We start from the raw sequence: 25,873 nt of genomic DNA on the forward strand, positions 1-25,873 counted from the left end.
TCATACTTTTACTTTTATCCTCTTCGCCACTGATCGGCTCGTTAGCCGCTTGGGCGATAGGTCACGTCTCTGATTACTTTTCCTTTTCATTTATCTTCTTCACCAAAAGATCGGCTCAATAGCCGCCCGAGCGATCGGTCACGTCTGTTACGCACTGTTGGCAAATACTGGGCAATGGCATGTACCGGCTCCTGAATGAACCTGAACCCGCTCCATTATTGGTCAAGCGTTGTCTTGAAAGAGCTTACACTCGGTGCCGTCACAACACACACTGGTAGATTGTTCCAAGAGTTTACAACCCCTACTCCGAAAAAGTCTATATTGACCTGAGGGGGTAGAGCGAGTGGAGGGTGCGCTGCTGCCCCTTGGCTCTGTATCGCCACACTTGCTTCCTCTACTCCTCCCCCCTTCTGAATATCACTCGTGTACATCCGTCCCTCCTTGACTCCTGCTTCAAGCCCTGCTGGAGCTTCTTGTGCAGCTTCCTCTGCATTACCGTGCGATCTGGGTGAATGAATACATTCCGAAATGCCTCGGGCCTTGCTAAGTTTTTTTGCCTGCCGAATAACCTCCCATTTCTTCTCATCACTCACTAGTGTGATCCTGAGGGGGCGAGGCTTTTACCCCTGCTTTTGTCCCAGCCTCCTCACGATGGGTAACTTTTTCGGAGTGAGAGTTACGAGCTCTTGGAACAATCTGCCAGACAGCGTTGTGACGACGCCCAGTGTGAGCTCTTTCAAGACCAGACTAGACAAGCACTGGAGCAGGTTCAGATACATTCAGGAGCCAGTGCATGGCATGCACTGCACTGCATGCCCAGTACTTGCCAACAGTGCGTAAGAGATACGTGACCGATCGGCTCGATCAGTGGTGAAGAGGGTAAAAGTAAAAAAGTACCGCTGCCTTAATAGAGACGTAACCGACCCCGACTACCCTGAAGTACAGTTATTAGTGTATTTTGATCAATGTTATATTTGGTTACGCATTGCAAAAACTGACCAGATTTCGGTATCTTGTGAATATTTTTTTTTTTGCGAATTAATGAAGTATAAGAATTAGATAAAAGATTAGGGATTTAATGTCAACTTTTAAATTTGTGTCTCGTATCTACTCAAACATAAATTACGCTCGTTATTCACCCATCCTCTATAGCCGTAATATTTGTGGTTAATTTAATCTTACAATTATTTTAAAATATTTTATTAAGGCTGTTTTAATTCATGGTAATATATTTTTTTGTTTTTGTTTAATATTTGATCGTTCTTAACATATTAAACAAAATTATCAGGTGAGATACATTTTTCACAACCCGGTTATAAACACAAGCGACCAAACAGCGGCTGGTTAGACAACAAACGTTCTCATCTGTACGAGGTAAGAAGTGTTTAATATAATGTGTTTTAAATAGAAGAATTTGCATCATTCTGCACTTAAAGAGTGTTTGTTAGACATAAGACAATGTATAAGATTTGTTTTGTAGAAGTTTCTCTGAGATATTAGGGAAAATAGACATCAAAATACCGAGAATAGATACGGTAAATATACAGAAAGTTTACGCAGTGAATATTTTTCCATGACCGGATAAGTTCCTACTAACGCGATCTTACTGTGAGTGCGCTCTGATTGGCAAATCGAATCAAAATGACAATGCACAGAACCTGACCTAACCTGACCTGACCTACCTTCCAAACCTCACTTACGTTACCTTCCAAACCTCCCTTACGTTACCTTCCAAACCTCCCTTACGTTACCTTCCAAACCTCCCTTACCTTCCTTTCTAAACCTCACTTACGTTACCTTCCAAACCTCACTTTCCTACCTTCCAAACCTCACTTACGTTACCTTCCAAACCTCACTTACCTACCTTCCAAACCTCACTTACGTTACCTTCCAAACCTCACTTACCTACCTTCCAAACCTCACTTACCTACCTTCCAAACCTGTGCTTTGTCGTTTCTATTTCGGTAAATATTCGTCCATTGGCTGTTATCTTGGGTTATGATTCGTTGTATGCACTAGCCAGTATCTCTTATCTATTTACAATCTTTCCTTATATACGTCCTCAACTAACCTCCAAACCTCCAGGAAAATTACTATTGTTGAAAAATATATTTTTTTTTTCTCCCTTTTGTACTTACAGTATGTTCATGTAAGTTCAGCATGGGGATCTTTGGACCCCACATTACCTATCTAGGGTTAAGGTTAGGTTAGGCAAACACATTTTTCTTGCGTTTTTATATGCTTCCTGCCAAATTTGACCTTCGCCTCCATGGAAAACTAGTAGTTTTGGAGGGAATTTCAAAACTGTAATTTTCCTCAAAACTACTAGTTTCCCAAGGAAACGATGGTCATTTTTTAAGAAAGCACATAAAAATACCTAAGAAAAATGTTTTTAATTAAAAATAGCGTTGGTGCATAAAACTAATCTATACCGTCATCTGGTTTTGGTACGAGCATAGGTTTTTTTTTGGTGTTTCTGTTAAAATTTAATAATTTTTAGCAAAAAATGCAAATTTGCAAAAAAATGGAGGTCAGATCTGAGTTAAACACCAAAAAAATAAATAAAGTGAGGAGTATAGCCTCGGGTAAACATGGCGGGAACAGAAATGTACGTGTAGGAAATTGTGGGGTACTCCATTTATATTGATTTGCACAATAAATGATATGAAGTCATATGCTTCGTTTTTTCTAGAAATTGTGTCTGCAATATTGAAAATTGGAAACCTGCAGACAGCCAATGGACAAATATTAACCCTATTTTTCTATTATTATCTAAACAACAATATAAAAATAAATGCAGTAGATATTTTCCGTTTTGTTTGCCGGTCTTGAACGATTAGCCAATCTGAGTGCACTTATGGTCACGGCAAAATATCCACTGATAAGTTTATACAAGTCCACACAGGTTTAGCGTACACAGTGCAGGTATACAATGTACATAAGACAGTGTAGCCATACAACCAGTGGGCATAAGACACTGCAGGTGCATAATGTACAGTACTGATAATCTAGGAGACAGGTGGGTAAAGATTCGGGGGTACTGGACAACTCTTACCCATTTGCTTGGTCACCTTTACCCAAATACTGTATACATAAAGTGCAGTCGCCTCCATGAATTAGTTTATAATACACAGGGAGTCACTTAGAATATTCAATCATCAATATAAATACCGTAGAATGACTTGGAATATGTTAAAATATATATATATTCATCGGTATAAAGGGGTACAGCTTAAAATTGTATTTAAAATTCTGCAGATTCTTGAAAACTGTGCTGTTGTGTTTTGTTTTTCTGGTAAAGGTGGAGAATGCAGCTAGCATTAGAAGAATGGTAGTAATTTATGAGGAAACTGATATCAACCAGGAGTAGTTTTATTTCATTCAATTTTCCACAGATGTTCTTATTATAGTAAGTATCTTGGCTAATATAGGAGATGTGTCTGTCAGCAGTTTGAAAATTATGAGGGGGGTGTGTTTTTAGACTCAGTTTTGTAGTTGATTGCTTTCAGTTTTATTACTTTTCTTGTGTAAATGCTTACCGGGTAGAGGCAAGTTAAGGTAGTACAGTGACCCCTCGGTTAACGAACTCAATCCGTTCCAGAAGGTCGTTCGTTAACCGAAAAGTTCGTTAACCGAAACCATTGTTTCAATGGGTTTTTGGGTAATTGGTTCCAGCTCACCGAAAATTTCCTAAATTCAACAAAAATGGTAGAAAAGTTCACTTACTTTGAGGTGTGTATGTAGAAGGCTCCTGGATGATGATGATGATGATGGGAATTACAATGGGGGTGGAGGAGAAGGAAGAAGAGAAGGCATTGGGGTGGAAGAGAAGTCACCCCATGGCACCATTTCACCCATAAAATTTTAGTTCTCTTGGTGTATTTCAAGATTATTTTCTTTAAATCAACACTGTACTGCATTATATATTGTCAATGTGTAAAATATATTTCAAAATGACCAATAATTTGCTTGGAAACACAGAAAAAAGCATTTAGTTGAAGAGAGTCTCAAGCAAGATGTTACCTCCAGTGAAAACAGAGAGACTAACGCCTGTTTGCTGTGTTAAGAGGCTGGATGCTGCGCTTTAAACTAGTCACTTTACCTTCAATTATGTTCAATAATTGTTAAAATGACTAAAAAATTGAATATTAAACTTTTAAAATTATTGAATAGTATAAACTTCTTGATATTTGCTAAAATAGTTAGGAATTTAAGCCCTAGAACCGATTAATGTATTGGCGGACTGATACTAAAGCTGGTTGCCCGGCCAGTGCAAGCGAAAACATGTTGAGGTCGGTTCGTAAGAAATTCGTTAACCGAATTTTTGTTTGTTAACCGAATTGAAGATCCTTATGGAAGGCAGTTCGTTAACCGAAATTTCATTAACCGAGGCGTTCGTTAAACGAGGGGTCACTGTATAGGTTAGGTTAGCACAAGGTTTTAGCCATTTTTATACTTTTTCACAAAGTAATACAGTATCCCCTAATAAAATTGGTGAAAATGGTGCATTTTTAAGCCAATTTTAATTATAAACAGGCAAGGAATGAAGGATGTGGGAAATTGCAGGGTAAAACACTGTGACAAACTGATCATATGGCACTAAAATGATGTCTCTACATGCTTTGATGAAAGTAATTGTTTACCCTAAATACACCTCCGAAAAATCTGCCGAGTAACACCATGTCATTTGTTTATTTACAAATGACCCGCTCATTTATACAAAGAATAGATTTAAGAACCTATTGTGCCAAAAAGAAAGAAAGAAGATTTGTTCACCTGATCGAATCACGAATCTGGCAGCTGAAGCTTATACAGTACCATGAAAAAAAGACAAGCCAATAATAAAATCCCGACGTTAGGGTCTGTTGTTTATTTACAATTTAAGCAAGACCGCATTCAAAATTTATTAGTTTAACTGCATATGTAAACAAGCATCATCACGAGATATTCATCGGGGGAATATTTACAGTTATGCCTGGGAATTAATTTCTTCACATGCACAGCTCATAGACATGAAATTAGTGCTGTGATAAACTTTTAGCTGTGTTTTTATGCTGTAATTTCCCTTATTTTTTGTGCCCTGCCAACTACAGATGATATATGATCATAGATAGAGGAAAACATAATAAAACAAAAAATTCATATAATTTTTATTAGTTAATTTTCAAAGAACAGCTGTGGAAAATATGAACAAGATGCCTTTGGGTGCTAACCTTCTGCTCCACTTTTACCGTTTCACTTTATATTCACCCCACAACTTGGGAAGTCGGCGCTGTCTTTCCTCATCTACTGTCTTGTCAATATCAAAGTCTTTAGTTGCTGTTAACTCGATAACTTAAACGTTTGTAGTACGTAATGGCGCAATCAAGGCAAATCCACTTGAAATCCTCATTCCTATGCCACAAGTCCTATGTTACCATCTGCTATACATGTCACAGGACAATGCCTTCTGTCTAGGTCAGACTTCTTGTCTATGCACTGAACAAGTAAGGCACAGAAGCCATCGTCACCAGCACTCGGTAAATAATGAACGGGGGCTGAAAATTAACAACATTGTAAACTGACCACTTACTGTCCTTAACCTGACAATGTATGCTATAAGCCTTTGTTTATGTGATAATTGCGTGGTTTGTGATACTTGTATGGAACACACAGACATATGCATGCACACCAACACAAAGATATACACACAAGCAGATGCGCTGTATATTAACAGCAACAATAATAACAATAGCATAATAATAAGGAGGAGCGTTAGCTGTCAATGAATTGAATACTAGTGTTCTCAGGTGTGTACGTGTTGCCATAAATCCAAGAGGTTAATATTCCGGAGTGACCATTCACAGAACTTTACATTGATTCATTATACAGTATAGGGAGACAGAGAAAAATAATAATGTAGTCATTAGTGTTTCTGATGGAAATTTGTAGTTTTTGCATTACAGTATTTTCACTTTTTTTATTTCACTTTAGAAATTTCAAGTTTGCAGGTACAGTATATCCTATTTTCATTTGTCGCTTATTTTTACGTGTACTGAATTGATATTGAAGGGGTTTATTTAGCCAGAAAAATACAAATACAGTACAGAGTGGATATTAATAGCAATATTGACATGTGTACAGTACAGAGGTATTTTATCTTGATGGCATCATTGGTTTGTCATGAAAAAGTGGAAAAGAATAAGGTCTGGCTTATAAACTTGCATAATAAATAGCTTTGTGTATTATTTCTGAAGAATAATTCACTTTAATATATTTCAGTGTGACAGTCCAGTGACAATGTCTGATGGAGAAGACTCCCCCGTGGTGGTGGGTGGTGGAGGGGTTAGTGAGCGCCAGTGGTATGCACCAGACACTGCAATGTCTGGTGCAGAATCCCCACCAGATTCCCCTGATAGTCCAGTAAATTCAGCAAATATTCATACCAGCAATGAATACATGGAGTTGGATGAACCAGAAATGCTGGATGAGAAAAAAGCATTGTTGGAGGAGTTTGAGCGGAAGCGTCGAGCTCGAATGATTCATGTTACAACAGATGATAGTGAGGTGAGCATGGCTTTGGGTGAGCACAGGTATCTGTATAAACCCTCAAATCTGGGACCCTTGGGACCAGGACTGAATCAATTTTGAGGATTATCTGGTTTCCTGGGTCTTAGACACCTACGTAATTCATGTCACCTGCTAGATCTACCAGTTGACTCACTCGAACTCGGTTGAATTTTTCTTTTTTTCTTTAGCAAAATGTAATATTTTTAGAAGTTGAGAGTTCCTTAGGCTTACCTACCACTAAACTAAGCTACCGTATTTTACTGCATATAAGACACACTTTTTTGTCTGAAAAATGGCTAAAAATTTGGCCTACATCTTATATGAAAAGTTGCTGCCTCCCTTAGGCTAATGAATCCCACAGTTGCTGTCTTTGTAAGCTAAATTTTACTTAGTCCATCTCCAGAATTAAAAATATGTTAATGCTTACTTAAATACAGTGCGTTATTATTTTGTCAAATTAATAGAAAAAATAATTATTATAAATACAAAAGCTGGCTTTAAAACTACTGTACTGATGATAACCCGAGCAGATTAATGTCTGTATGGCAGACACCCAACTCTTCAGAGGTCGCTTCGTAACCATTCCTGAACTCTTACAGGCATTACTATCTGTTAATGTTATATCTCCAACATTTATTTTTAAATCTACAAATACCAAATACAAATAAAGATTTACAGATAACTTTCTTTTCACTTTTGCGTCTGTTAACATCGCATGTAAAACCATCAGGCTACTGATCCAAGCTGTGAAGTGTTATGGTTGATTTTCAACTCCTATTTTTGGGTTGATGTACGTGACTTTCTTCATTTATATTAACACGGTTACATGCACACACCACCCTACATTTTGTTTAAAAGAAGTAAAAGAAATAATTGTCATAAAGGCAACAAATAAAAGGAATATAAATTTCTTTGCACACAAGTTAGCTGGCTCAGTGGGGAAGCGGGAGGAGCGTTGCTAGGGAGTCGGCTGAGGTAGAATCCCTGCTGGTTTGCGTTGCTTTGGCGAAGCGGGGAGTATATGCATATGGCGATTGTGTTAAAATTTCATTTGGCTTTTCTTTACTGGTTTTATCTTAATTTTTTCATCTAAATTATATACAAATGTTGTTTGAAGTAGCACAATTGTTAAATAACATAAACAAGGAAGTTAGTATGGTTTATGAATGCTGGGAAAGGAGGTACAGGGAGTTAAGAGTTTCCTTCAGCCTCTTGACTTATCATGTAGGCCATTACTTTGTATCTGTGATAATGTTTCTTATTTGTTTTTTCGGTATTTTGTATTAGTTTTGTATTTATGATAGTAATACAAGACTTGTCACTATAGCCACATCCCCTTAGAGCTTCCCTTACCACTCCAAGCCAAGCTGTGAGCTATGTTATGGTTATTTTTCTACTCCAAATTTTGGGTAGATACAGTATACAGTGGGGTATGCTATAACGAACAGATCCTATCCTACTACGAATATTCTTATAACGAACAGTTTTACCTATAAAATTAAGAATGCTATAACTAGGGCCGGATAGTTATGCATTTGCACATTTCATATGCAAATGCATATTTTGCGTGATTTCTATGATAAGTGCATATTACCTAGATAACTGCATATAAATGCATATTTTGGTAAAATATTCATCTGGCAGTATCTCTTTGTTGCCACTGAATGAGCACACGTGGTACTGGGAGGTGAGGTGAGGTGTGGTTAGGTGAAGTGAGGTGAAGTCACGTCGCTTTAATCTGTCGTTTCCACACCTGGTCATGACTCATTGGACTAGTGAGTTAGTCAGTCAGGAGCAGTGCTGCTGTGTGGAGCTACTCTCTTTTGCTGCTCGTGAAAATGCCGAAAGTACAAAGAAACCAAAATGAAGTGCTGAGATCATATGTAAAGGAATTTGATGCATTTACTACTGATGGAAGTGTACTGTTTTGTAAATATTGTGAAGCACCAGTGACAGCGAGCAAGAAATTTCAAGTCCAACAACACCTTAAAACAAGCAAGCACATCCGACTCGAAGCTGTTAAGTCCAATAGTGCACAAAAGGAGCAACAACTACTTCTTGCATGTTCCAGTAAGTCAGGGCCTGATCGTTCCCAGTTCCCTGATCGTTCCCAGCTGAAAAAAGTCAGTCAGATAATGTCTGGTGATGCTATTATTGACGAGACGGTACAGCCACTCACTATGTCAGACCTCCTATGTATGAAACATGCACCAATCGTCTCGTGTGATGTAGAAAGGGTGTTCTCAGAATATAAAGCTATGCTGACAGACAACAGGCGGGGTTTTAACTTTGAGAACTTACGCCACCATGTCATCATCAAATGCAACCACAATCTGTAATGTCTGAAAATATGTCAGTCTATAATGTAAATACATGTTCATATATATTTTTTGAAGCACTTTCACATATATATGTTAAATACATTACGTATATTGCTTAATAAACATTAACATTAGTTTATATTAACTATTTTGTTTCCGTATAACCTGCATTCTTGGCTTTATAAGTGACATTTTTAGTGCATATAAATGCATATTTCCCCTGTTTTTAGTGCATATTTGCATGCATATTTCATGGTTTTTTAGTGCATAACTATCCGGGCCCTAATAATGCAGCATATGAATACGGGACTATTTCGCCTGGCGCATGAATATTGTTGTACCGCGACCCACAACAAGAGCGTCATATATATCTTTGTCTCATTGTGTAGCCAGTATATACTGTTATTGTTGAAATTTCGTCTTTTGATGTGGAAATAGAGTTATTTGTATAAATATTTTGTTATACAAGTGTACAATTGTAACAATGAATCGTCCAAAGCGAGTGAGAAAGCTCATAACTCTTGAAACTAAGAAAGAAATCATAAAGAAACGTGAGGATGGAACAAGCATTGCGAAACTTAGTGATGAGTATGGGATGGCTAAATCGACTATATGTACGATTTTGAAGAATAAAGAGGAGTTGAAAACTGTGCAAGTGGCTAAGGGAATCTCTAGACTTAGCAAAGCAAGGTGTAATGTGATTGAGGAGATGGAAAATTTACTCTTAGTTTGGATAAAGGAGAAAGAAATGGCAGGTGATAGCATTAGTGAAGCTATAATTTGTGAGAAGGCCAGACAATTGTTTGAGGACCTTAAAGCCAAGACTCCCAGTGGAAGTGTTAGTGATGTGCCAGTGTTTAGGGATACCAAGGGGTGGTTTACTGATTTCAGAAGGAGATATAAATTACACTGTTGTGAGACATGGTGATGCTGCTAGTGCCGATAAGGAAGCAGCTAAGGAACACCATGACATTTTTTTGAATGTGATTAAAGAGGGAGGCTTTGTTTCTCAGCAGGTATTCAACTGTGATGAAACTGGACTTTTTTGGAAAAAAATGCCTCGCTGTACATACATTACAAGGGAGGAAACTTCTGTCCCTGGCCATAAGCCAATGAAAGACAGGCTTACCCTCTTTCTTTGTGCTAATGCTTCTGGTGACTGCAAAATAAAACCACTCCATGTGTACCATGCAGAAAACCCCAGAGCTTTCAAAAATATTAGGAAGAACCGCCTTGGTGTTATGTGGCGGTCAAACCCAAAGGCTTGGGTGACCAGGAGTCTTTTCTCTGAGTGGGTGATTGAGGTGTTTGGACCCAGTGTTCGGGAATACCTCGGGGAGAATAATCTTCCACTGAAAGCTTTATTGGTGATGGACAATGCACCAGCCCACCCTCCTAATTTGATGGTTGAATTGCCAGAGGAGTTGAACTTCATCACTGTGCACTTCTTGCCACCCAACACAACACCTCTCATCCAGCCCATGGATCAACAGGTAATTTTTAACTTTAAGAAGCTGTACACAAAGGCACTGTTAAGAAAATGTTTTGCATACACTTCTTCCAGTGATGTTAGTTTGAAGGAATTTTGGAAGAGTCACTTCAATATAGCAGACGCTGTGTTTTTAATTGCGTCAGCCTGGAAAGAGGTTACTATGAGGTGTCTTTGTGCTGCTTGGAGGCCATTGTGGCCTGCATGTGTGCTTCAAAGAGACTTTGAAGGCTTCGAAGAGTTAGAGGAAGAGGCTGTTGTACATGAAATTGTGTGTCTGGGCAATTCCATGGGCCTGGAAGTGGATGATGTTGATGTTGATGAGTTGGTGGAAGAGCACAGTAAGGAACTGTCCACTGAGGAGCTGCTTGAGCTTCACAAAGAAGAAAATGAGACACTGAAGCAGAGCTTAACTTTTGAGGAGTCAGGGGAGGATGAGGACAAGGAGGAAAGCAGCATCATTCCAGCCAAAGATCTCAAGGATGTGTTCTTTTGCTGGAGCAAACTGTCTAAGCTTGCAGAGGATTATCATCCTGATGTTGGTGCTGTGGAAAAGGCCATCAGTGTGTTTAATGACAATGTGATGAACTACTTTTGGAATGTCCAGAAATCAAGGTTGAAGCAGTCAACCCTGGATTCCTTCTTTAAAAAAGTAGCAAAAGACCCTACAGACAAAGTGCCTGTAAGACAGTCACCAAAGAGGGCTAGGAAGGATGACTCCTCTCATTCCACCTCTTCTCCATAATTCTCTCCTCCCCCCTCCCCCTTTGCCTCCTGTCCTGCATGCTGAACAACACTAAGGTAAGATAAAGTACCGTATTTTTTACATTTTCCACTGAAAATTTTCAGTGTTAAGTGGTTGTATTTGGGGGCCTGGGACGGATTAATCCTATAACGAACGAATGCTATAACGAACGAGGTTCTAGAACCAATTAGATCCGTTATAGCATACCCCACTGTAGTCTGGATCTACGCGGATTTTGTTTACGCGTTTGGTCATTTACGCAGTGCCTTGCCAGATTGAAATGTTTTAATTACGCGGTAAATTTCATCATTTACGCGGGAAGCGGCACGGGCAGGGTGCGCACAAGGTCGCCCAGTCATCAAAACATTACCGAGTTCTTCACCCACCACAGCCGGCCCAGGTTCAGTGATAGTGAGGATATGGTCTTTGAGGGGTTTGATAAAGAGGCCCTGCAAGCCTCTGTGGTGGATAGTGATACAGGTGAGGGCCAATAATCTGCCCTCTGCCTCGGAACCAACCCCTCATCCCCGTGTGCCCAGCCATCTTTTCTACTAGCCTAAGTGTTAAAAAACCTAATATTATTGATATTTCTCTTAAATATTAATTGTGTGTGCATACCATCATAAAATTAAGATGTTATTTTTACTACAACGTACGTATTGTGTCGGAAAAAGTGTAGTTTGGGAGTCGGCCCAGTCTCTATTTCAATTAATCCCACATGTTCTATTATTTCGTTTACGCGTTTCTCGTTTTACGCGGACCTCCATGGGTTCAATTGACCGCGTAAATGCAGACTATACTGTACGCAATTTTTTTTTTTTTTGTGTGTACTTTCAATCTTAGAAAAAGCAAGTACAAAAGAAATAAGAAAATAATTATCATGGGCAAAAAAACAGAATGGTAATAAACTTTCTGTGTGTGTTAAGAGGAGTGAGGGGTCTCCGCTGTTCTGAGCTGTCTCCCGTGTGTAGTGAAACCACAGTAGACAAATTTCGATGTCCAACGACCAAATGGCAACACAGTATTTTTTGTTGTAACTTATTTACTGGTACTGTATATATTATTTTAGGAAACTTATGGCTACAGGAAGAAAATACACAGTTTCTTTCCTAAATGGGGAGTGCCTCTTCTGTTCCATAAAATGCGGTACCTGGGGTTTGGTTACGTCCCAGCAGCAACTTGGGAGTCATGAGAGGTAGGTTTTTTACTAATAAATTTATTTTTGCGTAACTTTTGAAAATATTATTGGTCAAATTAAAACAAAGATTCACACTAATTTGTGCCAGAAGCTGCTTGTTGTCACATGAGATCCTGCAGTATGGTATGATCATGGCACATTGCTGGTTGATGTGAAGTAGATAGTAAAACAATACAGGTATACTGTATTATTATTTGTTCTCTCTATTTTTATACTAAATTTATTTCATCTACTATATTTCACAAAATACAGAATTTTGTACCACATACAGGTATCTCCCGGGTTATAGAAGCTCTGGTTACGGGAATTTACGCTTACAAAATTTGGAAATTATGACCAATAAATTCCGGATACATAAAAAAACTTAACCCTTATGGAATTGGAGTAAAATGTTCAAGCTTTCTAAATACAAAAATTATGATATAGAAAAAAAAAATAATTTCGTGGAATCTTGGTGGTTGCTAATGATGCTGCCCGGTTTGATGTCATTCCCCAGCTTGTTCCGTCTTGTATTTGTGTTCAGGACTGTGTATCCTTATGCAAGATGAGTGGAAAGAGCCCATCAAGTGAAAACAGTGATGCTAAAATATCCCATTTACAGTGGGCACAATATGTGATGATAGAGACAAACTTAAGTCAAGTGCTTTTAACTACCCATATACAGTACTGTATTGTACTTTGATAGACATGATATGATGCTTAATATGGAAAAATCAAGCTAAACGAAATGTGCCGATAAACATGATTGTTCAGGAGAAGGCCAAATTTGAATGATGATTTAGAGAAAGAATAAGGTGCAAGTTCTGATGCTAGTAAAGGCTGGTTTGAAAGGTTAAGTTCCTTCCCAGTGCATAACGTTAAGCTGGTCAGTGAAGCTGCCAGTGCTGATACAGAAGCTGCATGTAAATATCCAGAAGAACTGAAGGCAGTTATTGCTGCAGAGGGCTACACACGAGAACAACTGGATGAAACCAGACTTTTGGAGTGCATGCTTACTAGAACATTGTTTTCCAAAGAAGAAAATCCAACACCAGGATTTAAAGTTATAAAACATCATCTAATGCTTGTTTTGGGGGGGAAATACTGCTACTAATATGAAATTAAACCCCCTACTTGTGTACCACTCTGTAAATCCAAGGACTATCAAGGGCCATGCCAAACCTAAACCACCAGTGATTTGGCATTCAAACAAAAGAGCTTGGGTGACTATGAGCCTTCTTCAAGATTGGATCACAAAATATTTTCCCCTGCAGATTAAAGGTACAGTAACAGGCAAAATATATTCAACAAGGCTGTGTTCCTCTTAGATAATGCACCCAACCACCCATTTAACCTGAATGATCTTTCTGATAATGTGTGAATGGAATATAAATAATAATAATGGTTGCCCCTCGTTTAACGAGGATGGCTGGCCCTAGGGCCACCTCGGCGTAAATTTGTTCAGGTGTAGAAGCTGTCGCCAACCCAACAACCACACCCTAAGTTAACGAGTTGCATGACCCAATGTCAAGGAATAGTCTAAGAAGACCGGACAACTCGCCAACTGCACTGGCTAACCATTATCCAGGAACATGATCTGCAAATCGATTAACATTCAGGTCCCCAATTACTGCTGGGTAGACAGGCAATTGGCGTAAAGAAACTTGCCCATAGTTTCACCCAGCCTGGGGATTGAGCCCGGGTCCGGTCGCTTGCGAGGCGAGCATGCTGACCATTACACTACAGGTCGCCACAGAATGGAATATATGCCCAAGAATATAACTGCCTTGCTCCATCCAATGTGTCAAGGTATGATTGTAAATTTTAAGGCGTATTATCTTTGGAAAACATTTAAATGCCTTATAATAGCAATTACTGGGGAGGATAAATCAAAAGTCAAGGACTTCTGGAAGAATTATAACATCATGAATGCCATTGAAAACAGCCAAGTTGTTGGATGAACTGAAAACAACAAACATGAATGGTGTGTACAAAAAAATATGGCTACGACTTTCAAGGTTTTCCCCCCAGTAGAAATGATAAATGAAGTTCACCAAGAAATTGTGGCACTGGCAAATGGTGTTGTAGGCTTTGAAGAAGTCATACTAGATGATGTGGTTGAGTTACTATAGTCCCATAGAGAGGATCTGTCTAGTGAGGATCTGATGCTGTTGGAGCAAGTTGCAGGAGAAGAGGAGGATATAGAAATTTCATCCACTGCCTATTGAGTTGAGGACAAAAGAGTTAGCCGAAGGATTTGAACTTATAGAGGAAGCTTTATAAATCTTGGCTGCTAACAATCCCAATCGTGAACATAACCTTAAAGTTTCTTTAGGAATAGAGAACAGTCTCGGCAGCTACAGGGAGCTGTACGATGAAAACATGCTCCGTCAACATCAAACCACTTTAGACAACTTTTTTTTTTTTTTTTTTTTGCCCCAAGAGCAAAGCCTGATACACCAGAAGCTGGTGATGATGATGATGATTTACTGGACTTGTATTTTGTAATTTTGACAAATGTTTCCTAGGGAATGCATCTCCATTTATATTATGGGAGTCAATGGAAAAATTGGTCCCATGTTCTGGAATTGCACGAAACAAAAACATTTTCAAGGATGCCTCCCTTCTGTAACCCGGAGGATACTTGTACACTATTGTTTTTTCCTAGCGAGCAGCAGAAAGGAGTACTAATGTATATGGCAAGGAACCATCAAGCCTTCAAAATCCTGTGGAAGACCATCCACCAGTACTGTACTATGATCATGATTATCATACAGTACTGTACTGTACTGTACTGCAGGTTTTCATGTGACAACAAGCAGCATCTGGCATAAGTTATCTTGAAACTTTGGTTTAATTTGACCATTATTAATTTCAAATACTTTGTGAAAACACTAATACTGTACTACCATACCTTCTATAATTTTTTATACTGTATGGTATACAGTGGATCCCTGACTTACGAACGCCCGCCGATAGGAATGGGGTTAAAGTTGAAATTTACAGTACAGTATTTTATTTACCTGTTCACTTTTTTTTTTACTTTCATTTACTGTATTTTGTCATTCTATTTCTTCTTTTAGATGTACAGTCTGCCCTTACGCAGTCACGCCAGCCAGCCAGTCCTCTTCCACCCACATTCCTCCACTTAAAGACTTGTATTCTGACAAAAGAATCAAATGAATTGTCAGTCTTCACCACATCTCGAGCCAAACAGACATTATAAAAACTGTCATGCTCTGAGAAGCAACATTATTGCTCGGGATTAAGTAGCCTAATTAATATGTTTTGCTTGTTTTTCTGTCTGCCTCATGTTTGTTTTGTTGTTTATATTTCTATGTGACTTGGTTTTATTTGTTTGCTTATTAAAACTCATGCTCTGTAAACATTATTTGCTTACGATTACGTAATACGTTTTCTTTTCGTTTTCTGTGACGTTTTCTCTGTCTGATTAATGTTTGTTTTGTTCTATTTGTCAGATTTTCTTGTGATTGTTTGTTTTACCACTACTTTACATACCTTTATAAGTAGAGACGATGAGCTTCACTCAGAGACATCGGAGGAGGCAGGGGAGGCACACCGTGCGCACGGGAATATCGAAAATGGCGCGAAATTGAAATTTTTATTTTTAAATTATATTATATATATATATAATTTAAAAAACGCGAATGGTCAAAACCGCGAAAAACACGGGATTAATGTATATAAGGACTTAGGCTATGATATACCGTATAGTCTGCATTTATGCGGTCAATTGACCCCGTGGAGTACCGCGTAAATGAAATAACTGAACACATGGGATTAATTGAAATAGAGACTGGGCCGACCCCCAAACTCCACTTTTTCCGACACAATACGTACGTTGTAGTAAAAATAGTATCTTAATTTTATGATGGTATGCACACACACATAATATAGAAGAGAAATATCAATAAGAGAATAATATACTGTACCAGGTAAAAGAAAAATCAAGGTTTAACACTTACGTTAGTAGAAGAGATGGGTCGGCATACGAGGATGGGGGCTGGTTCCGAAGTAGAGGACAGATTACTGGCCCTCAGGTGAATCACCATCACTATCCACCATAGTTGTCAGGGCCTCCCTGACAAACCCTCAAAGTCACCGTCACTGGCTTGGGCTGGCAGTGGTGGGTTGCGGGCGAAGAAGTCAGTGATGCTACGCTGACGGCTAGTGTTGATGTGGTCGTGATACATCTGGATGTACTGCTCCATACTTTGGTCTAGAAGGTTATTGCAGACTTCATACCAGTGATTGACATGGTCTTTTGAAAGGGTGAGCTTTACTTTCTCGGCAAACTCGATGGCATCCTTTATATCACCATGAGTTAACTTCTGTTTTCTTGCTGCCGCACCACCTGCCTCCTCACTGACGTCATCGTCTTCCAACATCTCGTTGGCAGTCACCTCAGGATCCCTGATTACCTCCATGATGTCGTCGTTGGTGGTCTCAGAGAAGCCTGCAGCTGTAACACTGTGCAGCTTCTCTTGCAAGGTCCACTGCCATTGCAACAGACTGAACTTCACCAGCCACAGGTTGACTGTGCCTCCCACCTGGGATACCCTGCAACACATGCTGCCACGCGTGATGAATCGACGAATCGTTGCCACAGACAGCTGCCCCCATGCCTCCACCAAGAAATCAACAGCTTTCTTTACGTTAAACATTTTCCAAAACTGTTTAACTCGCACGTCATGCTCCGCCAACTCTTATTCTGCATCCTCGTTGTCGTCGCTCTCGCTATCTGTGCCACTCGGAAGGTTACGCAACTCATCCTTGGTGTTGGTACATTTGTTCAGGAGCTTAAACTTCTTTGCGGAGAATGCAGCCTTAACGTTGCATATTAACTCCTGGTCCATGGGCTGGATTAACGACGTAGTGTTGGGAGGAAGGAAGACCACTTTTACATTGGGGTGATGTGACGATCCAACAGTAGGGGCGAGTGTCCTGGTGTGTTGTCAACTAGCAACAAAATGTTGAATGGCACATTATTTTGCGCGCAGAATTTCTTGACGTCAGGAACGAAACAGTCATCAAACCAGGAGAGGGACAGACCAGTGAACATTCATGCCTTACGTGAGGTTAGCCAGTGGACATTTAGCTTGGTCATGTCCATGTTCTAGTGGGCGTGTGGCTTGCGGGCTGTGTGGATCACCGACAACTTGAGCTTACAGGTACCGGAGGCATTGGTGGTAAACAGGACGGTGATGCGCTCCTTTTGCAACTTCCGGCCCGACACTTGCTGGCAGACTGCACAAAGAAGGTCTTGGAAGGTAATTTTTTCCAAAACAGACCGGATTCATCCATGTTGAACACCTGGTCGTCGGTGTGCTGTCCTTCCTCCATAACTTCTCAAAGAATGGAGGAAAATCCATGGCGGCAGCACAGTCAGCACTGGCTCCTTCACCAACAATGTTAATGTTGGTAATCTTGTTCCTTTTCTTAAACCCTTGCAGCCACCCAGAGGAAGCAGTGAAGGGTTTGGGCAGCGCAATTCCCATCTTGCGCGCCACTGATGCATACAGTTCACGTGTGTAGTCCTGCACTGCCCGCGTGTCGACCGCCATGTTCCGTCTTGCCTGACGAATTTAGTAGCTCACCAGTATGTTCTCAGTCTTGAGCAGCACCTTATTCTGACAGTACTTCACCATTGAAGCACCTGCAGACTTTGTGACGCTCATGTGTTCTTTAATCTTGGCGGCATCCTTCTTGATCGTCTGGATCGTAGATTCGTTCACGCCATGCTGGCGCTCCAAATCAACTTGTCTCGTTCCTTTCTCTAAATCTTGCACGATCTTGTACTTAACTTCGTAACTTAGGGCACGTCGTATCTTCTTGGGCTTGGGGTGGCTGGGTCCAGGTAAATCAAGGTTCTTCTGGGGTGGTGGGGGTCCAGTGGATGCCATTGTTGAACAGATTAGCAAGCACAAGAGAGAAAAGTATACACGGTGACTGAGAACAATGAGACTGACGCGGCTGGGTCAGTAGCTTCCCTCCCGTGGCTGGGCACGTCATTTAACATTAGACCAATCACAGCTAGCGGCGGAGGGAATGCGTGGGTGGTAAGGATGCATGGCCCAATCACAGTCCGATACGTCATATGACGTCAGCGATAACGTAACAGCGACATACTGCACATCCATATCCGCGCCGCTTACCACGTATGGTCGAGAATGGACCGCTTGAATACAAAATGGCATGGAGCGTCTGGACCTCCAGCCACTCTCCACATAAATAACCAAATTTACCGCGTAATTAAAGCATTTACATTCTGGCAAGGCACTGCGTAAATGACCAAACGCATAAACAAAATCTGCGTAAATGCAGACTACTGTATACTGTACCATATTTTATGGCTTATAACGCACGGCCATATAAGACACATCCCTCATTTTAGCAGGGAGTATTTAGGAAAAACTTTCATGAGTATTTTCATCCTGTATCGATAGTTTTCTTAAAACAATACATACAGTACCAGTAAATGTGTGGAGTAAATAAAAATAATACCAATAAATAAATTTAAAAAACTATTGTCAAACCAGTAAATAAAAGCCAAATGAAAGTTTAACACAGTCGCCATTTGCATATACAGTTCTGTACATCTGTACTCCCTGTTTACCAATGCAATGGTGATGTCACCTCCTCCGATTCCCTCGCAATGCTCCCCCCAATCACCAACCGCCCAGCAGTCCGCCCGCTCCCCCACTTAGCCAGCTAACTCGTGTGCAAAGAAATGTGTATTCCTTTCATGTGTTTGCTCTTAGGACAATTATTACTTGTACTTTTTTCCACTATGTATGTAGGATGATGTGTGCATGTATCGGTAAAAATAAACGAGGAAAGTTACGTATATCTACCCGAACATACGAGTTGAAAAAAAAACAGCTTGGCCCAGTAGCCTGATTACAGTGACGAATCTAACCTGGCTACAATGCCGCCAGTGATGTTAACAGATGTAAATGTCAAAAGAAAGTTATCTGTAATTCTTCATTTGTATTAGGTATTTGTAGATTGAAAAATGAATGTTGCTGGTAATGGCATTAATAGATTGTAATGCTTGTAAGAGTTAAGAAATGGTTACTGCTTAGCTACCTTTGAAGAGTTGGGTGTCTGCTGTACAGATGTTAATCATCTCAGGTTATCATCATCAGTACAGTTAACCCTCACTTTACGCGGTTAATGTAACCCGGAGGGTACCGCGGAAAGCGAGAAACGCGTAAAGTGAATAACATAACATATGGGATTAATTGAAATGGAGTCCGGGCCGATCCCCAAACTCCACTTTTTGACGACACACAACTATGTTGTAGTAAAAATTTTATCTTAACTTTATGATGGTATGAAAAAACAAGTAATATAGAAGAGGTTAGGTTAGGAAAGATAAAGGTTAACATAGGAAAAATAAAGGTTAGGTTAGAAAACTAAAAATTTGGTAGAAGAGATGGGTCGGCATACGGGGATGGAGGCTGGTTCCGAGGCAGAGGGCAGATTACTGGCCCTCAGGTGAATCACCATTACTAGGTGCATCACCATCACTATCAGTTACAGTTGTCAGGGCTTCCCTGACAAATCCCTCAAAGTCACCTTCACTGTCACTATCACTATCACAGAACAATGGATGCACTATACACGGTGTGGCCTGGAGGGATGAAACTGCCGCGGCTAGGTCAAGCGTCGTCTTTCCTCCCTCCCTCCCTCCCCCGGGTGGACACGTCATAATACTTTAAGCCAATTACAGCTAGCAGCAGAGGGGGGTAGGGATGCATGGCCAATCACAGGTCTGATACGTCATATGACGTCAGTGATAACGCAACAAAGACACACACTGCGCAACCTTACCGCGCCGCTTGCCCAAGCGGAGGGAGGAGGAGGGAGAGGCAGGCAGGCGGGCGGGTGGGTGGCGCGTGGGGCAAATCTAAAAATAGCGTCGCGCCGGACACTCTCCGCGTAATGGGGTTCACGTACCGCGTAATGTGAGCACGTGAGGTTCTGGCAAGGCACCGCGTTAACGTGGAAACGCGGAATGCGGGACCGCGTAAAGTGAGGGTTAACTGTACAGTAATTATAAATTGAGCTTTTATATTTACAATAATTATTTTGTTAATTAATTAAAAATTATAATGTGTTTAAGTAAGCAATAAAATATTTTTAATTTTGAAGTTGGGTTAGGTGGAATTTAGCTGACTGGAGACAACAACGGGGGAATTCATTAGCTTGCGGGAGACCACAACCTCACATATAGGATGCAGGCTGATTTTTTTTGCACTTTTTCAGACAAAAAAGTGTGCCTTGTAAACCGTAAAATACTGTAGTGGGATTTTAAACTTCTGTAAGTACGGTATGCACATAGCATGTGCTCCGACATGGGTACAAATCTGACTTAAGAACGTCTTCAGGAATGGAACCCGTTCGTAACCAGGGGACCCCCTACATACAAGTCTATGAAGAAAAAACTTCAGGGGATAATTCATAATCAGAATTAAAATATCTTATTTCTTAATGTACACCAATATTTTAGGGGTTAAGTTGAAGATGTTCCAATCACAGTAGGGATACTTATTACTGTACTTTTTATTGGATTTTGGAAACATACCTAATGTGTCATCACTTACACAAATTGCAAAAACCTGACATACACTTTAAGAACATACTCAAGATATGTATTTTCTAACTCTATTAATTTGAAAATCATATTATACAGGTTGTACCCCTCTAGTCCGTCATTCTGTGGTCCGGAACGATTTTAGTTTGTCCAATAGGTAGATAGGCAGCTTTTATACTTATCTGAATTATTATTATTATTACAGGAGTATTAAATTTTTGCCCCTCAGGCCCCAATGTGGGTCAGTGATCTATGCCCGGGTGGGCTAATCCCTGTAAAAAAAAACAACAACAAAGCCGCTGGAAATTAAGGTTTGTTTACATCCGGCAGTTCGGCTGCTCTCTCTCCCTCTCTCTCTGCTTGTCTATACAGAGTACAACATTTAACCATTCAATATATATGAGCAGTAAATAAGTGTTGCTTTCATATTCTTATGTAGAGTAATGACTATATGTTTTCACATGTGCGCACTTACATACGTGCAGTCTCACTTTTTTTTACCATTAATGGTTAGCTACTTATATTGTTCCATTTATTAACATTAGATAACATTACAGGTACTTCAAACAACCATATTAATTTTTGTACATTAATTTTACTTCAGCTACAATCAGGGTCTTATTTTCTTAAGTTTAATATGTAGAACCAATCAGTCACTGGTTTTGTAAGCTTTAACAAAAACAATGCCGGGAGCCGTCTCGTCTCCTCTAATATTCCACGTATTATTAATAAATTGTATTGTTAATTTTGCACACACAAACATTAATTCAATAAAAACAAATTCAGAAACATTAATTAAAATATATATGAACAGAAAGTAAGTGTTGCTTTCATGTTCTTAGGTAAAGTAATGACGATGTGTTTTCACGTGTGCGCACTTACATACGCGATCTCTCTTTTTTTCTTTACCATTATCGTTAGCTACTTCTATTGTTCCATTTATTAACATTAAATAACATTACCTAAAACAACCATATTAATTGTACTACAGCTACAACCAGGGTCTTATTTTCTTCAGTTTTATATGTAGAACCAGTCAGTCACTGGTTTTGTAATCAACGAAAACATTGCTGTCTCATTTCCTTGTGTTTTAATATTCTACGTATTATTAATGAATTGTATTGCTCATTTTGCACACACAAACATCAATTCAATCAAAAAGACTTTCAGTAATAAACAATAATGAATCTTTTGTACATAAGAGAAATGACGCTGTTTACACGATTGTGCACGTCGTCTGAACGTTGGTGGGCCATTCAAACCCGTCGAAATTCAAATTTCCGCCGTCAAAATTTTTAAATGTTTTTTTTTTTTTTGTTCAAATAGAAAACGTCGAATTAAAAACTTGCGAAATTTGAGAAGCTACTGTAAGACATTTAACCCTTCAATATGTCTTCAAAGAGACCATGAAGCAGAGAAAGTGGTGCTAGTGCTTCCAAGCCAAGTCACTATCTATTCAGGAAAAGAGTGAATTTCCATGGTCCGGCACTGGTCAGGTCCCGAGGTTACCAGACTAGAGAGGTACAACCTGTAGTATACAGTAGGTGGCCCTTGCCTCTTGTGACTTCACTTACTGCAATTTTGCTAGTACAGTGGTCCCTCGGTTAACGAGCACAATCCGTTCTAGAAGGTTGCTCGTTAACTGAAACCATTATTTCAATGGGTTTTTGGGTAATTGGTTCCAGCTCATCGAAAATTGCCTAAATTCAACAAAAAAGGAGAAAAGTACACTACTTTGAGGTGTGTGTGTAGAAGGCTCCTGGATGATGATGATGATGATGATGGGAATTAGAATGGGGGTGGAGGAGAAGGGAGAAGAGAAGACATTGGGGTGGAAGAGAAGTCACCCCATGGCGCCATTTCAACCATAAAATTTTAGTTCTCTTGGTGTAATGTAATTCAAGATTATTTTCTTTAAATCAACACTGCACTGCATTATATATTGTCAATATGTAAAATAAATTTAAAAATGACCAATAATTTGCTTGCAAACACAGAAAAAAGCTTTTAGTTGGAGAGTCTCAAGCAAGATGTTTCCTCCACTGAAAAGACAGAGACTGGTGCCTGTTTGGTGTGTTGCCAGGCTGGATGGCGAGCATGAAACTAGTTTCCTTACCTTCAATTATGTTCAATATAATTGTTAAAATGACTAAAAAATTTAATATTAAACTTTTATAATTATTGAATAGTATAAACATCTTGATATTTACTAAAATGGTAAGGAATATAAGCCCTAGAACTGATTACTGTATTGGCCAACTAATACTACAGCTGGTGGACTGCCAAATGCAAGCGAAAACATGTTGAGGTGCTCGTAAAAAACTCGTTAATTGAGGGATTGCTCGTTAACCAAAGTTAAGAATCTTATGGAAGGTAACTCGTTAACCGAAATCTCGTCAACTGAGGGACCACTGTATACAAAGATCCTATTTCCACGAGTCTCATTTTGTATGTAAAAAAATTGCAGTTATGTCAACCAGCTTGGTTGTTTGTGCAAAATTTGTGCATCCAGTGTCAGCATGCATGAACTCTACTGTAGCTGAGGCATTATAGAAGCAGGTGAAACAGGGAGTAAGAGCCACACATGCCAACCTATGTGCTCCCTCATTGTGCCCATTGTTATGTGTGGACCTAGATTCCTCTGATTTCTTAAAGCAAGGATTTACCATTACTGTTGATTATTGCAATGTTGTCAAAATTACCTTGAAGTGCATCTCCTAATCACTCTATTTACCCATGAATGAAGTAAAAGAGGGAGCTGAAGCAGGCAACAGTGCATCTACACATGGTCATGTGGTTGGCCTTGGGGAACACAACTCCCACTTAAAGTGAGGGCCACCTGTACTGTTGTGTTACCCATATCTGCACCTCCATACATATTCATTAGCTGGGTTTTCTCAAATTCTAATGGCCAAATTTATAACACTTCACATGCACATATTTCTTGTAGAGTATAAGGACTACAAATAACAAATTGGATAAAGTACTTTTTTACCTGTTTTTTTATCACTTCCTGAGCCATGGTAAGTTTTTTTTTTAGTAATCTTTGTGATGACTGCAAAATGGTGTGTTTAGTTCCTGGAGACAGAATTTTATAGTTTGAGGAACTTCTCTATACCTTTCTCTCTTTTAAAGGATTTTGCACCTTGTCTATTACTCGTGTCATAATTACATGTAAATGGCACAGGCTGTAGACAGCAGTGGCACTATTTGATGAGAAGATGTTAATATTCTTTTTTCATTAACAATAGGTAAAGCAGCAGTTAAGACAACTGGGTGAGCCAATTTGCTTGTATGGTGAAGGCCCTGCTGATAGAAGAAACCGCTTGAAAGAAATTTTGTCCCGGCTTGGTGAAGATGCTCTGAAAAAGACAGTTGGTGGGCAACAAGAAGCTGACACACCAGACCATGATCAAGAGCGACCAGAGGAGACGTGGTATCACGAGGGACCACAGCCGTTAAAAGAGGCACGGAATTTTATTGTCAATTATTCCATTCCTCGTGCTAGAGCAAGGTTGAAAAGAGAGCATCTAGAAAACCAAGTCCCAGAAGCAACACGCACTGCCAGAAGGCAGGAAGTTCAGAATAAATTAAGATCATTTGGTCTTTTAGGTAGTCAAAATGCTGATGCTAGACCAATTTGTTATTGTAGTTTTAGTCCAAATGGAAAACTCTTAGCAACCAGTTCATGGAGTGGTCTTGTCAAGTTATGGCAAGTAAGTAATTGTTTGGAGGAACGAACATTTCGCGGCCACAATTGTTATGTAGACTGTGTTGAGTGGCACCCTAGTGCTACATTATCTATGGAGCCAACGGCTTTGAATTTGGTGTCTAGTGGACGTGATGGAACTGTGCAGCTATGGAGCTTAAATGGAGAGGAGCCTCTTGGGGAACTTCCAACTCTCGAAGCAAGAGTATCACGAGTTTGCTTTCATCCAAGTGGAAGGTTCCTTGGTGCATGTGTACATGATAATAGCATGAGGTTATGGGATTTAGAGATCCAAGAAGAGGTTCTTTTCCAAGAAGGTCATTCTAAGCCTGTGTACTGCTTAGCTTTTCAGAAGGATGGATCATTAGCCGCCACAGGTGGCATGGATGCTTATGGGCGTATTTGGGACCTGAGAACAGGGAGGTGTGTTATGTTCTTGAGTGCACACCAGAATCCAGTTTTAGCCATTGATTGGTCCCCTGATGGCTACCATTTAGTAACAGGCAGTGAGGATAACACGGCAAGAGTTTGGGACATGAGGCAACGTCGATGTATCTACACTATCCCAGCTCATACAGGCATTATTACTGGTGTTCGTTATGATAGAATAGGAGGACAGTACATCGTTACATGTTCATATGATGGTTCAGTTCGTCTTTGGTGTCATGGATCTTTTCAACCAATGCGTGCTCTGGAAGGACATGGCCAGAAGGTTATGGGTGTAGATGTTTCACCCACAGAAGGTATCATTGCAACCTGTTCCTTTGACCGTACATTCAAAATTTGGGGTCCAGACTAAAGTGTGTTTGTAAGTTTTAATAATAAATATTTGTGCTTCACTTTTTTTATCTTTTCATTATCATTCAAACAATTATGGATTGGCTCAAGTTTGGTAATTAATTTTATTTACAGTAAAATCTCATTAGGGAAATTTTTTTTGGAAATGTGGCTTAGAGACAAGAATAAGACCATTGTTGCAGCTGTGTAAGTTCTCTAGTCTCAGCTGAGTCTCTTATGGATAACACTTCTACCTATGCCATTACTGTATCTTTGAGCCTGCTCTTGGTTCTCTTCATAAATTGTGACCAAAATGATAAACTTTGTTAATCCTAATTTAGTATTAGACCTTTGATAGAACATAATGATATGGGTTTAAATCTGTACTGGTGGTAAATCAGACATGTTATGATTCCTCCACAAATGAAATCGATTATGATTACTTTGCAAGTCCATGATTACAATTACTATTCCTTCCAAGAGTAA

General features: G+C 39.6%; 1 protein-coding gene across 1 annotated transcript; it reads left to right on the forward strand.

Moving 5' to 3' along the window:
• Window positions 1–1,276: 1,276 nt before the first annotated feature.
• Window positions 1,277–25,453, forward strand: LOC121869311 (U4/U6 small nuclear ribonucleoprotein Prp4-like). Its single transcript, XM_042370564.1, has 3 exons — window positions 1,277–1,374; window positions 6,262–6,546; window positions 24,153–25,453. Exons 2-3 carry the CDS (start codon window positions 6,280–6,282, stop codon window positions 25,407–25,409), a joined length of 1,524 nt encoding a protein of 507 aa, XP_042226498.1. The 5' UTR covers window positions 1,277–1,374; window positions 6,262–6,279; the 3' UTR covers window positions 25,410–25,453.
• Window positions 25,454–25,873: the final 420 nt, after the last annotated feature.

Source organism: Homarus americanus, unplaced genomic scaffold (genome assembly GCF_018991925.1).
Source record: "Homarus americanus isolate GMGI-L3 unplaced genomic scaffold, GMGI_Hamer_2.0 scaffold36734, whole genome shotgun sequence".
NCBI classification, from domain to species: Eukaryota; Metazoa; Arthropoda; class Malacostraca; order Decapoda; family Nephropidae; genus Homarus; species Homarus americanus.